This window comes from Protopterus annectens, chromosome 10.part0, assembly GCF_019279795.1.
Source record: "Protopterus annectens isolate FY-2018-M chromosome 10.part0, PAN1.0, whole genome shotgun sequence".
Classification (NCBI taxonomy): domain Eukaryota; kingdom Metazoa; phylum Chordata; order Ceratodontiformes; family Protopteridae; genus Protopterus; species Protopterus annectens.
In genome coordinates this window covers 728,492,261-728,507,779 of record NC_056744.1, presented here as the reverse complement: position 1 = coordinate 728,507,779, position 15,519 = coordinate 728,492,261, and the positions used below count along the sequence as shown (strand labels likewise).

The window sequence follows — 15,519 nt, the reverse complement described above, 5'->3', positions numbered from 1 at the left end:
TTACTAAAACTCCGTGGTCTAACATACCCACATCTGCAGTCTACCTGTTCTCTATATCCTACTCCCTAGAAACAAACACTTGACAGTCAAGGTATGTAGTATCCTCCTAGGACACCTCACTTCATTTTCAATCATTACCTCTCTTAGCCTGTGCATATTGACATTATATAGCTTCTGTTTCCTGTTTCTAATCTCATTATTTAAAATCTATTTTTGTCTCAACAAAGCTGACTATTAGCTGCCCACAGAGGCCTCTCTTTTTTCATCAAAACTGCCAAAACCTGATTCCGTCAGACTTTATCCAAACTATACTGGGATCCTGGGATAGTGGCACACTATTATAACAACAAAGTACTCTTCACAACACAAATAAATTTTATTAAACAAAGCTTTCAGACATCTAGTCCTTCAGTGTCTGAAAGCTTTGTTGAATAAAATTTCTTTGCGTTGTGAAGAGTGGTTGGTTGTTGTTTTCGACTTTTGGTGTTACTCTTCACTTTATCCATCTGCTCATCTTTGATTTTTTGATCAGTGGTACACTATTGCCAAGATGGATTTTCATTTATGTTCCCACTCACAGAGAAGGCCTTCTTCTTACTTTTCTGGAATCTTAATAACAAATCTCACCTCCTTTTCTACATTTCACTTCACTTGTGGAAGTTTCTTCCAACTGTTATTTTTTTTCTAACACAGCAATACACAGGCACAGAAATTCATGCTCACACACACAGTTATACAAATATGGATCTAGGACATTTCAGCGAACGTTAAATTAGTGTGCACTTTTCATCGAAAGCTCAATTCACCGAAAACACAATTCACCTAAACACATTTCACCGAAAGTGGTATATGGCCTTGTCCCCACTGTAGTGCAACCCTGGAGTTGGTACATATAGTAGGGGGTGTGGGGGCACCACTCCACACATCGGGGGATGTGGGGGGCATATTTTAAACGTGTTCAACTATATACATGCATACTTGCAATTGCAATATATTACTCTTATCCAAACACGATATATACTTTAAATATGTGGGGGGCAGTGCCCCCCACACCCCCCCCTACTATATATACTAACTCCAGGGTCGCACTACAGTGGGGACAAGGCCATATACCACTTTTGGTGAAATGTGTTTCTGTGAATTGTGCTTTCGGTGATACGAGTTTGGGTGAAATGTCCTAGATCCACACACATTATATATATATATATATATATATATATACACACATACACACACACACACATACAGACACACAGTCATATTTATCCCATACATATATTTATTCATGGATGAGCTGAGACAAACCACAAAGTTCACTTATCTACCTCCAAAATAAATATTAATTATCTAGGTGAGTACATCCTGATTTTCATTTAAATACCAAACTTCTCACTTCTAATACACACGGGTAATTTTACTTTTACAAAATAGTTGTTTGCATTTTAACAGTCACAATCCACTTTTCAATAAAGATCAAGTGCAAAGAGTTTTTAATATTTATTTTGTTATAACTGTGCCGCATCTTGTAAAGTGGACTTTCTTATTCTATAATATGTATGATCATAGGAATTTACTAGGCTAATGACCCTAGGATCCTTACAAGCCTAGACAAGTTTTTACCCTTATTTCCACGATCAGCACCTATTGCCCCTGTTCAAGAGGGACACAGGTGGAACCCCGGAGTGAATTTACGGTCACCCATCCAATTGTCCAGATTGTGTTTGAAGAGGCCAATGAGTTGCTCTTTTTCACATGAAGAGGGAGTCTGTTCCAAAGGTGTGGTAACGTCTGGGAGACAAATCTGTCCCTCCAGCAGGTTTTATTAATGTTACATACCAGGTTAAGGTCTTTAGAGTAAGTAACCTGTGTACCATTTGACTTTCGGATATAAAGCATTTCCAATAATACAAGGTCAGAGATTGCATTATATGCCAAGCAGAGATCACCTCTGAGTAGTCTGCATGAAGCAGAATAAAGTGACAGTGATTTCAGACAATCCCCATAGGGCAGATAGTGAAGACTTTGAATTTCCTTGTAAGGAACCTTTGTGGTTTCTCCACCTGCTGAAAATGCTTAGAAACGCACATACCAAAAGGGGTGTTGTACTCAATTATTGGCCTGATGAGGGAAGAGTACAGAGAGGTTACAACTTTTTTTCTGGAGACAATGCCCTTATTTATGAGATGAGCAATACAGAATGCCCTTCTTACCACAAAGGTAAGGTTGCTGTCAACCTGTATGCCCAAGTTCTCTCACCACTGAGTGTGTACTTAAGGTGTTGCTGTTGATGCAGTGGTTAGCAGGAACATCACTTTTACCAAAAGGAATAACACATTTTTGCATTGAGTTTAAGGCCACAACTTTGGCACCAATCATTTGTTTGTGTAAGACCCTCTTGTAGGATGTTGACATAATTTGGAGATTCTATGACCGTTCCCAGTGTGCAGTCATCAGCAAACTTTGTCAGCCACAGACCTTTAATTTTTGCTTGTACTTCAGAGAAATAGGTTCATAGGTAGGTACTAGGCTATCTGCCCGAAGGCATTTATGAGCCTAGCTGGAATGTGTTGGCTTTTGCCGCCACCTGAAATTAGTTCCCCATGCCTCTGTCCAGCAGAGCCACTGAAGTGATCCCTGGGGTAAACTTTCTGTTTCCTATCCACTTGTCAAGGTTTCCCTTGAAGAGGGTTAGCCAGGAGCTCTGTCTAATGTAGATTGGAATCTTGTTCCAGAGCATGGGAAGTCTCTGGGACAGGAATCTATCTCTCCAGCATGTCCTATTTATTGTTGTGGTGAGGTTTAGATCCCTAGAGCGTGGGGCTCGAGGGGATATGGATTTCTTTAGGTGGAGCATGTTCATCAATTCTGGGTTGGACATGGCCTTGTATGTCAGGTAGAGATCAACTCTGAGTAGGCGGTATGCAACCGAGTACAGCTGGAGTTTCTTCAATCGAGCTGCATAGGGCATCTGTTTGAGACCAGTGATCCTCTTGGTGAGATACTTCTGTGGTCTCTCCAGTTGTTGCAGGTGTCTTGTAAGGTACATCCCAAATGGGGCATTGTACTCTATGATAGGTCTGATGAGTGATGTGTAGAGGGGCCCAACGACCTCTTTCGTTCTGGATGCAAACCTTTTTGTGATTAGGCGGGCCACATAGAAGGATTTTCTAACAACTATGGCAATGTGATTATCAAAGGAGAGGTTACTATCTACTTGGGTCCCCAGATCCCTTATTACGCCTTACGTATTTAGGGGGCTACCACCTATGTGGTAGTTTGTGGGTACTTTGTTTTTTCCAAAGGGGATGACTATTCACTTTTTGGCATTTAGCTTGAGGCCATGGTTTTGACACTAGGTATCCATCTCAGTGAGACCCTTTTGGAGGATGTCTGTGTCAGCCGGAGAATCAATTACAGCCCCTAGTTTGCAGTTGTCTGCGAACTTGATCAGCCATAGTCCTCCTGTTCTTGCCTGTACCTCTGAGAAGTATATGCTAAACAGGAAGGGTCCTAGGACTGAGCCCTGGGGAACGTTACTTGTAACCAGTTTAGAGTCAGACCTAGCTCCCGCAGCTCTTACCATGTAGGTTCTGTTAGTGAGCCAGTTGGCAACCCATCTCATGACGTAGGGGTTTATGTTCAGGCTGGTGAGTTTGTCTATAATACCCGTGTGGGGAATGGTGTTGAAGGCCTTTGCGAGGTCTACGTAGGCTGTGTGATCCACCTTTCCCTCGTCTATAGCCTTGGTAACTGTCTCAAAGAAGTCTGCCAGGTTTAGGAGTCATGATCTGCCCTTAAAGCCGAACTGGGTAGGGTCCAGTCTTTGGAGGTTTCTAATATCTCTGTTAATGAGATCCATGATGATGCGCGCCATAGCTTTGCAGACCAAGCTAGTCAGGCTTACAGGGCGATAGTTCCCAGGGTCCGCTGTGGCTCCACCTTTGTGGAGCGGAATAACCATTGCTGTGTGCCACTCTGTGGGCATGTAGCCTGTGTAGAGGCTGAGTTTTAAACAGTGTGTTTAGGTGAGGGGTTAGTTCTTCTTTGAGCTCATGTAGGATGCAGCCTGGGACACTGTCCGGTCCCACTGATGCTGTATTTTTGGCTTTGGAGAGGGCTGTTTTAACCAGAGTGTCTGTGATTTCAGGGACACTACATTCTTCTGGTATAGTTATGGGCCCTTTTGGGGGTGAAGTTTGCACCTAACCTGTCTGCCAGGATGTTGGCTGTATCAGTTGGTTCAGTGTATTTTGTGCCATTCTGCATGAACTCCGAGCAGATCTGAGAATTGCCACTTAGATTCTTGACATAGCTAAAGAATGCCTTGTGGTTATCTTTGGAGTCCATGGCAATTTTTCTTTCGAAGCTAGCCTTGGATGATTTTATGAGGGAACGTAGTTTCTTGCTGATACTGATCAGGGAAGTCTTCCCTTCTTGGGATTTAACTCTTTTCTGTACTAGTTTCCTCCTACTGTATAGCTTGTTTATGGCAGGGGTCCACCAGAATGGTTTCCTTTTCTTGGAGGAGTGAGTCTTGGTTTTGTTTGGGATAGCACAATCCATGCATTCTTGTAGGTGCCCGTAGAGTGCATTAGTAAAGGATTTTGCAGCTTGGACACCATTATCCTTTAGCATGGGGGCTTTAAAACTTCCCACCTCGGTCTTAAGTAACATGAAGTTTGCTTTCAAAAAGTTTTTCACGGTGGTTGATCAGGGGTGGTGGCGGAATGTGGATATCCAGAGTGATTAGTTTATGGTCAGATCTAACCAGCGAGGGGTTGACCTCCGGTGTGAAATATCGGTTGCCCATGTTGGTGATGACCAGGTCCAATATGTTGTCACCTCTGGTGGGGGTGTTGACCAGTTGATCCAGGGCATTTGAGTTTAGAAATTCTAGGAAATGTTGGGCAAGGGAATTTGTACTTGAGTAGTTCTCCCAGTTAATGTTTGGGTAAATGAAATCACCCAATATCAGGGTGTTTGGCAGGACCTTTATGTTTCCCAGTGTTTCCAGGAATGCGAAGTGGGGGACCTGGGACATGGTGGGTAATCTGTAGCAAGCTATAATTTGAATAGCAGTTTTGCCCATTGTTAGCTGCATATGGATGATCACTGAGGCATCGTGCTGTGCCACTAACCTGGAGGTGTGGGTATCCTTGATGAATATGGATATTCCCCCGCCTTTTGTGGCCGAAATGTATGGTATGAGTTGTAGCCTGGTAGTGCTGGGGTGCTCTCTGGAGTCTTAAACCAGGTTTCTGTTACTGCACATATATCGATTTTCTCCATACTGAGGAGTGCCAAGCATGCGTGCATTTTGAGGTTTAGACTTCTGGCACTGAGTAGCATTACCCTCAGTTTTTTGCTACTTGTGCTATTTACGGTGGAGGGTTTGTCTTTTGAGCCTTGCCTAAAAAAGGCACTATGGGGGTGGCAAGAATCTTGGCCAGTATTCGAAAGCCTAAGGGTGACAGGTGCAAGCCGTCTCTAGAGAAGCAGCGTGGCTTGTCGAGCATGTCATCCCAGGCTGACAGACACTGGATCCCCTTTGAATGACACCAGAAGCTTAGCCAATTGTTGAAATTGATCATTTTTTCTCTGTGCCGTTGTATCATTCTTGGTGAGGGCAGGATGCTTCTCAGGGTCAGGGTCATACCGGCCTGGGCTACATGATCAGAGAGCTCCTCCATGTCTCTTTTCATGTAGTCCAGGGAGGTACGGCTCAGGTCATTCACACCAACATGGACAATGACAGAGTCATATTTGTACTTGTTCTGGAGTGACCTGAAAGCTTGTGTTATGTGGCGGATCCTGGCACCCGACAGGCAGCTAACAGTAACCTTCTCCTTGTTCAGCCCAGTGAGTGGGACGTCAGTGTGCCTGACTATAGAATCACCTATTACTAGTGTGTTGGGTATGTTATTTTGGCTTAAGGGCTGTGATTGTGTGGCGCACTGGTTTTGTGAAGTATGTGTTTCATGGTTTGTATTGGGGGGGGTGGAGGTTGCTTGGATGTCTGTTTTGGAGGTCTCTGCTGCTCTTGCAGATTTTTATTTAGAGCCTCTGAGTATGCTTTTGTGTATTTATGTGTGTTTTTTTGCCGGTGCTGGTTTCATAGGTCTATGTGAGACTGGTGGTGTGATGCAAATAATTCCCTTCTCCTCTTGACTGCTTGGTCCAGTCTTGAGTTGAGAGCTTAGCCTCCAGTTTGGCTGTATAATTGCATCTCTTGCATGTATTATTGTTTGGTGGAAGGAGGAGAGGGTTGTCTGTGTACATGAGGCAACTGTAAATATTGCCTCAAAATGCCCAGATTCACCAGCTGGACCAGAGAGTACACCTGAAACTGCCCTTTGGACATGCCTGGATAGGTACAGTGAATTGTTTTACTGATTGGCTAGTAAGGTCAAATAGAGAGCCTTGTCCTTCTCTACAGTATAGGGGGGTCTAGTGCTAAGGTTTATTAGTGCTTGCTATGAGTTTTGAGCACATGCCGGGATGAGAAGTGAATGGTTTGAGTGCTTAAGTTGAAAGTTTGTCTAGTTCCAAGAGAAAAATTGAAAAGTAGACTTTGTGGAGCCAGGAATAGTTATATCCTAGCTAACCAGCACTGCCCGGCGCGCAAATCCACGCAAATGCAGGTTTTATGGCAGGGAAATGAAAGGGAAATTAGCTCAAAATGGCCAATAAACTACTAATTTCTGGGCTGAAACCACTCCTCCAGGGACAAATAGGCTGCTCAAAGCTCCCTCTCTCACAATGAGCAGAGAAACTTCCTTCTATCCAAGTAAGGTATGGACAAACACAGAAACTTATAACATAGCCCTGAATTCAGCACTAACCTGAAAACTGGACTATACTAGCTTAGAAAGGCAGGAAAACAAGTATATATTTTTTGTTTGTTTTGGTTTTTTTTTTAGAAAATAAAGCAGATCATTCCAAACAGTAGAGGTCCCAGGACCGATCCCTGTGAAACACCACTGATTACAGGTCTGCTGTTGGAGGTGGATTCCCCTATTTTGACTATATGAGTTCTAATCAGTAAACCAGTTAACGGCCCATCTAATGATATAAGTGTTGATGCCTAGTTGGGTGAGTATGTCAATGAGGTCTGTGTGGTGGACAATGTCAAATGCCTTGGATAAGTCCAGGTAGGCTGTAGGCACAGATATCCCCTCATCCAGGGCCTTGGCGGCTCTCTCTCGAAGTCCACCAGGTTACAGGTGTTGGGCAACTAACTATCATATTTATACTCGATTTCATGACATCCAGCCCTGCCTTCTGATGATGCAGTAGGTGAAACAGTCTGTAGTGGGTAGGTATGCTTCCTGTAGTCTGCAGCAGATTTTATTGCAAAGTAAAAAAAAAAAAAAAAACTGCTGCACAATCAGTTACTGAATCAGACAATAATTAAACACAGGTATAGTCAATTGTTCAAGTGAAAGGTAACAAAACTAAGATGGACAAGAAAAAATTTTTACTAAGGTGTGTGTTCTATCAGTGAGCCAGTTAGCAAACCATCTAATGATATAAGGGCTGATGCCTAGTTGGGTGAGTTTGTCAATGAGGCCTGAGTGGTGGACAATGTCAAATGCCTTGGATAAGTCCAGGTAGGCTGTATGCACAGATTTTCCCTCATCCAGGGCATACAGTTTAATAAAGGAGATTTAAAACTAATAAACCATTTATAATTATAACACACATATATAAATGTTTACACACACATACGTTTGTATATACATATACTGTGTCTACATATAATGTACACGTACACTGTATGTGTACATATTTATATATATATATATATATATATATATATATATATATATATATATATATATATATATATATATATACACACACACACACACACACACACACACACACACACACACACAACACTCATAAGCATACATCTAGATATATATGTGCAAACAAACACACACACACCACACATATGTATGTATTAAACAAACACAGGCAGACACTTACATACAGAAGTACATATAAATAAGCACATATCCCACACAAGTGTGAGTATGTAGACATAAATGCACATATGTATGGGTACATGCAAGATAACTGGTGCTGCAAAACATTGTAACACATTAATTGACAAAAAATAATCTGATCTCAAAATGACAGTTCAACATACATCCTCAAAAACATGGCACCCCCCCCCCCCCTACATATTTACCATCCTTACTATTACGGCGATCTCACACCGGCATCTTTGGTCAGCTGATCTAGCAACTAATGCAGCTACAGAAAAGCTGTCAAACTAACACAGAAATTACATACATGGAAGAGTGTGTGCGTCATACCTCTCAACCTCTTAGTGCTAGAAATCTGGACAAATTCTGGAAAAATGGGAGGACGAGGGCCCAAACATAGAGACAGAGTTTAAATATTGCTCTAACAAACTAGAAGAAATTTGCTAGAATAACATGGTTTGTGTTAACATGCATTTTCTGAAAGAACTGGAAGTCTGAAACTCAAATGTGCATCAGTATTTACAGACCACTTCTGATCATTCCAGGGATTTGAAATAAAATCACAAATTTTATGAGGAACAGTTAAGAGGTATGGTGTGTGTGTGTAGATAATGATACACACACACACAGATGCAACTCATACATATTCTTCAAAAGAACTAGCAACACTAATGTCTGCTACTACTGACCGACTGTAAAGTTTAGTGATTTACCAAACCAAACGATCATATATTTTACGAAGGACAGGGTCAAAATATGAGCCAAAAATTGAGAAAAACGTCCTTGATAACACAAAACTTTTTTGTGAGTAATTTTTTATTTAAAATATGTCCCTATTTTTGTTTTTGTCCAGATTTCTTGTGCGGAAAGGAATGAGTCGCTGACGCCCCAAAATAAATGTTTCACGAGTATCATATGAAATAACCTTTCTTGCAAGGAAGTCAGTTTTCATTGTATATGCTAATTGGGTGGCTTCATAAATTCACTATGTTACAATTTTGGAATACAAACACTGAAATTCACCAAATATAATGTAATAAATGTTACTTTCACAAAAAACACCTACTAAATCAGCTCTGATGCATTTTGAACCACAAACCACACGTTTGCCATTTCTTCACATTACCACATGGTGTCATCAAATGTGCAACAAAAATATGGGCATACAATACAAACTTTCGCATACATTCATAGCCATTCCTTCCCTGCTTCATTCGGTCTACCAATAATATATACTCAGTCAAATGAAATTATCAAGGCAGCCACCTCTGTTTAAATCAATAAACCGTGTCTAACAAAGCTGTCATTAAACAAACCGTCTTGATGTGCTTATGCTTAACTATTGCGTTTAGGTAGTGGGATCACCAGAATGAGAAAAAATAATTGCAGCATTTATTACAGATGCAGTGCACAGCACTTGTCTACTAAAACTTGCAAACCTACCAGAGTAGGAATTAAGTGAGACAGTCCACCTTAAAGTTAATCCTAATAAAAGGATTATGGACATCAAATTCCATAGCTCCATCACTCTTTTATTCGAGGAGCTCTATAACGAGTGTAAAGACTATTGCCCACAATTAAGCGACTTCCTTATTCATTCATTTTTTCCCCAATCACTGAGAACCAGTTTGGGCGCAGTGTTATGACGACAGCAATGCAGATAATTCCTTTTCGGGGACGGCTTTCTTTTACATCTTGTTCTTAAAATTTGTGGTTGTGGGTTAGCTTTCGTGTTCTTAAAAATTAGGCCTGCAGTGTATAGTCAGTTTTCTGTGCCATATCCACCGGATTTACATCTGCAGTAGTCTTGAGCTACAAAATGGTTAATATAGAAGTAAGGCTGTCTTTTGGATTATGCAACAGATATTAACTGATATGTTGATCTGCTGCTACAATCCTGAGTTTGGTAAGCGTCGTCACCAAAGCAGGAATTATAACGGACAACTTTCTCATCAGATGCGCGTGACTTCATTGGCCCTTTAGTGTGTAACTAAACTGTCTTGCTAAAAAAAAAAAACATTTTAACTATCTCATTTAAAGTGAAACTGCTCTCAACACACCTGCCGTTCTGTTTTTACATACAAGCACTTAGCTTACAAGTTACAGGAAATGGGCTGCATTGTATGTAACAACGGGTGGTTTCCACGTCTGCAAAAGACAAATCCTGAAGTTAATATCGTACTGTGTGGTCTTTGACAAAATAAGAGGATTTGTACTTGCTTGCCGTTTCTGAAAAGCTGGATCTCAACGTACTGTCTAAGGTTGTATAAAGAATGTGGCCTTCCCAGTTTGTGATAACAATGTTTGGCTGTTAGGACAAAATTCAGAAAAAAATACATAAATTGGAGACTTATGAAGGGTATGGGTGGCTTCTACAACGAGCAGTTTAGCAGTTACTATGGTAAAACTGGTTAAAAGTGGATAGTTTAATATTTTTAAGAAAGCCTCTACCAAAGTATATATATATATATATATATATTACGTAATGTGTCGTCTTCTTAACGCAGGAATTCAGAGTAAATTTGAAATCAGCAGGGGAAAAAGACCCATGTCATCAAAGATCATTTTTGCCTCACTACTGCTGAAGAAGGAATCTAGAACTGTAATGCTTGTCATAATTCAGTGACTGTATTTTCACTGTTATTCATCATCTTCTTTCAGCTGTTCCCGTTAGGGGTCGCCACAGCGGATCATCTGTTTCCATTTCTTCCTGTCCTCTGCATCTTGCTCTATCACACCAACCACCTGCATGTCCTCTCTCACCACATCCATAAATCATATCTTAGGCCTTCCTCTTTTCCTTTTACCTGGTAGCTTCATCCTTAGCATCTTTTTCCCAATATACTCAGCATCCCTCCTCAGCACGTCCAAACCAACGTAATCTTGCCTCTCTGGCTTTGTCTCCAAACCTTCCAACCTGGGCTGACCCTCTAATATACTTATTCCTAATCCTGTCCACACTCGTCACACCCAGTGCAAATCAACATCTTTAACTCTGCCACATCCAGCTCAAACTCCTGCCTTTTTGTCAGTGCCACTGTCTCCAACCCATATAACATAGCTGGTCTCACTACCCTCTTGTAGACCTTCCCTTTCACTCTTACAGGTACTCGTCTGTCACAAATCACTCCTGACACTTCTCCACCCACTCCATCCTGTCTGTACTCTCTTCTTCACCTCTTTTCCACACTCACTGTTACTCTGAACTATTGACCCCAAGTATTTAAACTCATCCACCTTCACCACCTCAACTCCTTGCATCCTCACCATTCTTCTATCCTCCCTCTCATTCACACACATATATTCTGTCTTAGTCCTGCTGGCCTTCATTCCTCTTCTCTCTAGAGCATATATCCATCTCTCCAGGGTCTTCTCCGCCTGTTCCCTACTCTCACTACAGATCACAATGTCATCTGCAAACATCATAGTACATGGGGACTCCTGTCTGATCTCGTCTGTCAACCTGTCCATCACCATTCACTGTTATTACCATAGACTAATTTATTTTAGGAGTTGTAGGCAAACCTCTTTTGTTACCACTGCTTTCACCCATACTACTCAGCTGTCCCTAATTTTATTTATTTATTTTGAGAAAAGGTGGTGAATTACAGTCAGGGAATACTGATGATTATAAGTAAATACTAATAATCATTACAGCCATAGTTATCTTTCACATAAATATATGTTTAATCTACGTCCTCTTTTTGAATCAACTGTAGAAGTTTATAATATCTGTATAAAAAGTATGAATGATTAGGTTCTTTTAAATAGACTAAATTCAGACTTGCTGAATCTAGCTTTGTTTGTATAAATTGAGCGCTAATCCAGACCGTCTTTTTCTGGAGAAGGTTCCCCTGCACCCTAGTGGCAGGAGTGTGCGGTTAGAACTTGATTGATCGAAGACTGCTGGAACGGGGCTCCATTGTTAGCTTTTTATTGGTTAATTTGTTTAAATCAATTTGCTCATTTGCTACTGTTATATTAAAAAAAGTACACTTTATGCATCGCCGCTTAGTTAGGGTTAAACTATTCCCGATGCCATAAAGTCTGCTCTTCAAATTTTCCCTTAGAACTAGCCAGTTTTTTTTTTTTATTTTTAGCACTCAAATCTGTTTCTTTGAGCTCAGCGCTTGTTCAGAACTCGTTGTAAGCACTAAGTAAGCTACAAATTACTACACCACTCAACTTTCCTCACTTGTCTAGAGGAAAACAGTTTTTAGTACTTAATAAATAAGCATCTATCCAGGCATGTCTAAGGGTCAGCTCCCGGTGTTTTCTCCTGTCTACCTGATGAATCTGGGCATTATAGGGCAATGCAGCAATTGTCTCATGTACACACACAACCCTCTCCTCCTACCACCCAAGACTACAACTTGTGAGAGATGCACTTATATAGCCAAACTGGAAGCAAAGCTGTCTTCACCCAAGACTGGACTAGACAGTCAAGTGAAGAAGGTAAACACTTGCACCACACTACACTCATCACATAATCCCTCAAAACCTACAGCACCAAAACACACACATAGCAACACAAAACACACACCTATATTCGTGGAGGCTCTCAATAAAAGTCTGCTCAAGCAACAGGGACCTCCAAAGCAGAAATGCAAACAACCTCCACCCCGCCAACACAACCCAAATGACACATAGCCCACAAACTCAGTGTGCCACTCAACTACAGCCCATAAGGCATAACAATGTACCCAACACTCTAGTCATAGGTGACTCTGTAGTCAGGCATACTGATGTTCTATTCACCAGGCTAAACAAGGAGAAAGTTACTGTCGGGTGCCAGGATCTGCCACATAATGCACGCACTCCACAGTAAGTACAAATATGACTCTGTCATTGTCCATGTTAGTGTGAATGACCTGAGACATACCTCCCTGGACTACATGAAAAGAGACATATATATAAATGTTTGTGTGTGTATTTACTGGTGTAGTACACTGATCAATATTGAACAATTTTAGCCTGCATGTAATACAAAACATTTCACAAACAAAAATACAGAAATGTAATAGATTAATTACATAGAAAGTAATGTGTATATAAATGAAGTGAGGGGTTGGAAATTTTCAATGAGCATCTGGTAAAAGATGACAAAATTCTACCTTTGGAAAGTGTTTCTGTGTATTGTTTAGAGATACTTTAAGATATGCCCACATACAAAAACACATTTTATATGCAGTGGGGAGGGAAATGTCACTCAAAAGCCACTAGTACACCTCATTATAAAAATCTATCATAACACACATTACTTTTAGTTTGATTGTTCTTCCATGTCTGTTCATCCTCAGCTTGACTTTGAGCCTTGTGGGTTACTCATCAAGTTTTCATTAGCCACTGCAGCTGTGACAATGGAGTATTTGTCACTGGTTGGAAAACCACCTTTAGTACACCTTTCATCTCACGCAGATCAGAACAAATAGGCATTATTATTACATGACAATGAAGAATTCAAACCTAGTGAGGAAGAACACCTACAGAGTACACCCTTGGCACCTAATGCCAAACGTATCAGCACTAGAAAGAATTCAGGGAAAGTTAAATCTTTAAAGAAGTTAAAAAACGTCAGTAAAGAATGTCCCTTATCATTGTGTGTTCCTTAAGTATGGACAGCTTTCAGACACACTTCCTATATTTATTGGTTGCTAAATGGGTGATTTTTCTCTCCTGTGATATTTTTTGCTTATTGGACGTACACCTCACCATGGCAGCCCAATTTAAAGAGTTGTAATTTGTTAGTGTCCTTTTGCTGTTCAGAAGTTAATTGTCATTGCTTTGGCGTATTTGTTTGCCTCTCCTATAACCAGTGAACACTCGTAGAGGTCAGATTTGTCTTTCCAGAGAGGTGTACCACTTTTGATGTTTCCAATATAAACCATATTTTCATGAGTGTTTCTTACTATGCCTCCACTGTCCCCATCAAGAGAAAGTTACTGTTGCACATGTTCTTTTGTAAATATACATATTATCTGGAAAGGAGATTTTAACATGGATCTTAGACATTCATCTAATATGCTTGTTTGTGACATGTTAGCATAGACCAATGTCTGTCACTTGACGCTGTTTCAGATGAGATGACCTAGACCCTTCACATTTTAAGTGGTTGTCCACCATGAAATAGATTCCTTTGTTTATTCTTTGTGTCAAGTACTGCATTATAGTGCATTGTGTGTGCATTTTCTGATCACATGAGTATTCTTAGTTCTTTTGGTGGCATAGTGGAAGTAACATGTAAATGTAGTCCCAGAATTAATGGCAGTTTATTGTAGAATGTGCGGTTCCATACTAATATTGATTTTTATGGCAAGCCCACGTAGAGCTTTGTTTGTAGGTCCATAGGTATATACTAGACTGTCAGTTTGCAGACTATTACAAGCCTAACCAATAACCAGAAATCAGAATCAAACCTTGTATCTGTTAGATACCTTAACCATTGTGCCACTCCACCCCCTAGTCCTGTTATTCTAATTACAGTAGCTGCTGGATTAATTAGAAGAAGTTGTTCTATATCTATTTTTATTTATTTTTGCTTCGAAATGCATGAGGGAAATTTGGGAAATTGAATATGGGAATATGCTTACTGCCCTTACGTCTGTGTCTGCTACTGATCATTTGGAGAGGTAAAACCTAGTAAAGGGTTTTTGTTGTGCTAGTCAATTATTTTTTATGGCTTCAGCAGTATCTGCTTCAGACTCAAGGGGAAACAAACATTTTTGGGTGGAGGTGTTAAAACACGATGCTCAACAGTAGTACTTCCCAAGGTATGATAGTTTCTGCTCAGGATGAGATCAGGCAGCTAGTATGTTCCAGTATTTCTGGTTAGTCTCAGATAGTGTCTTCTTTTCTCAATTCTCTCACAAGATGTTATAGATGTGCTAGAAGAGGATTTTACCATTGTAGAATTAGACTTGGCACTTTGACTGGTTAACAAAGGCACCTCAGCTGGGTTCATAGGTAGGTACTAGGCTATTGGCCCTAGGGCCTATATAAGCCTAGCCAAACGATATCCTGGCTTTTGATTATTATTATTATTGGTTATAATTATTACAAGTCTTTTGCTCCAGCTCTATGACAAGTTTTATTATAAATTATGCATTGATGTTATTATGTAAGTATACATGGCAAAGCCATTTTATGCACTGTTCTTTGATGTATTTGGAAGAAGTAGATATGTTCGATCTGGAGGTCCATAGCTTTGTTTAGTCATTCCAGTTTGTGGGACTTATTTGGTACTTATAGGTTTGGACCCTGCTTCATACAGTGTTGTTGCACTGTGTGTGATAATTCCATTTTGATTCTTGTTGTCAGTGGCTGTCTGAATGCTGAAATTGTAATGACTTGTGTGCTATTAAACAAAGTTGCCCTTTGAGTGGCATCTTATTTACATTGGTCCTGCAAGATGCCTTACAATGACTTCAGCAGCATTTAATCGATCACAGATGGTGAGTTTATCTGTTTACTTCTCTGTTTGTTTCATTACACTGACATTTTACTGATTCCTGAACATAGTAGGCAG

General features: G+C 40.5%; 1 protein-coding gene across 1 annotated transcript in view; it reads right to left on the bottom strand.

The window, feature by feature from the left end:
- ALG6 (ALG6 alpha-1,3-glucosyltransferase) overlaps positions 1 to 9,947 on the bottom strand; it is a 692,991-nt gene extending 683,044 nt beyond the window's left edge. The window contains exon 1 of the mRNA XM_044085553.1: positions 9,438 to 9,947. Coding sequence (XP_043941488.1) covers positions 9,438 to 9,519 — 82 coding nt within the window. The 5' untranslated portion in view covers positions 9,520 to 9,947. The remainder of the gene's footprint in view (positions 1 to 9,437) is intronic.
- Between the last annotated feature and the right edge of the window lie 5,572 nt (positions 9,948 to 15,519).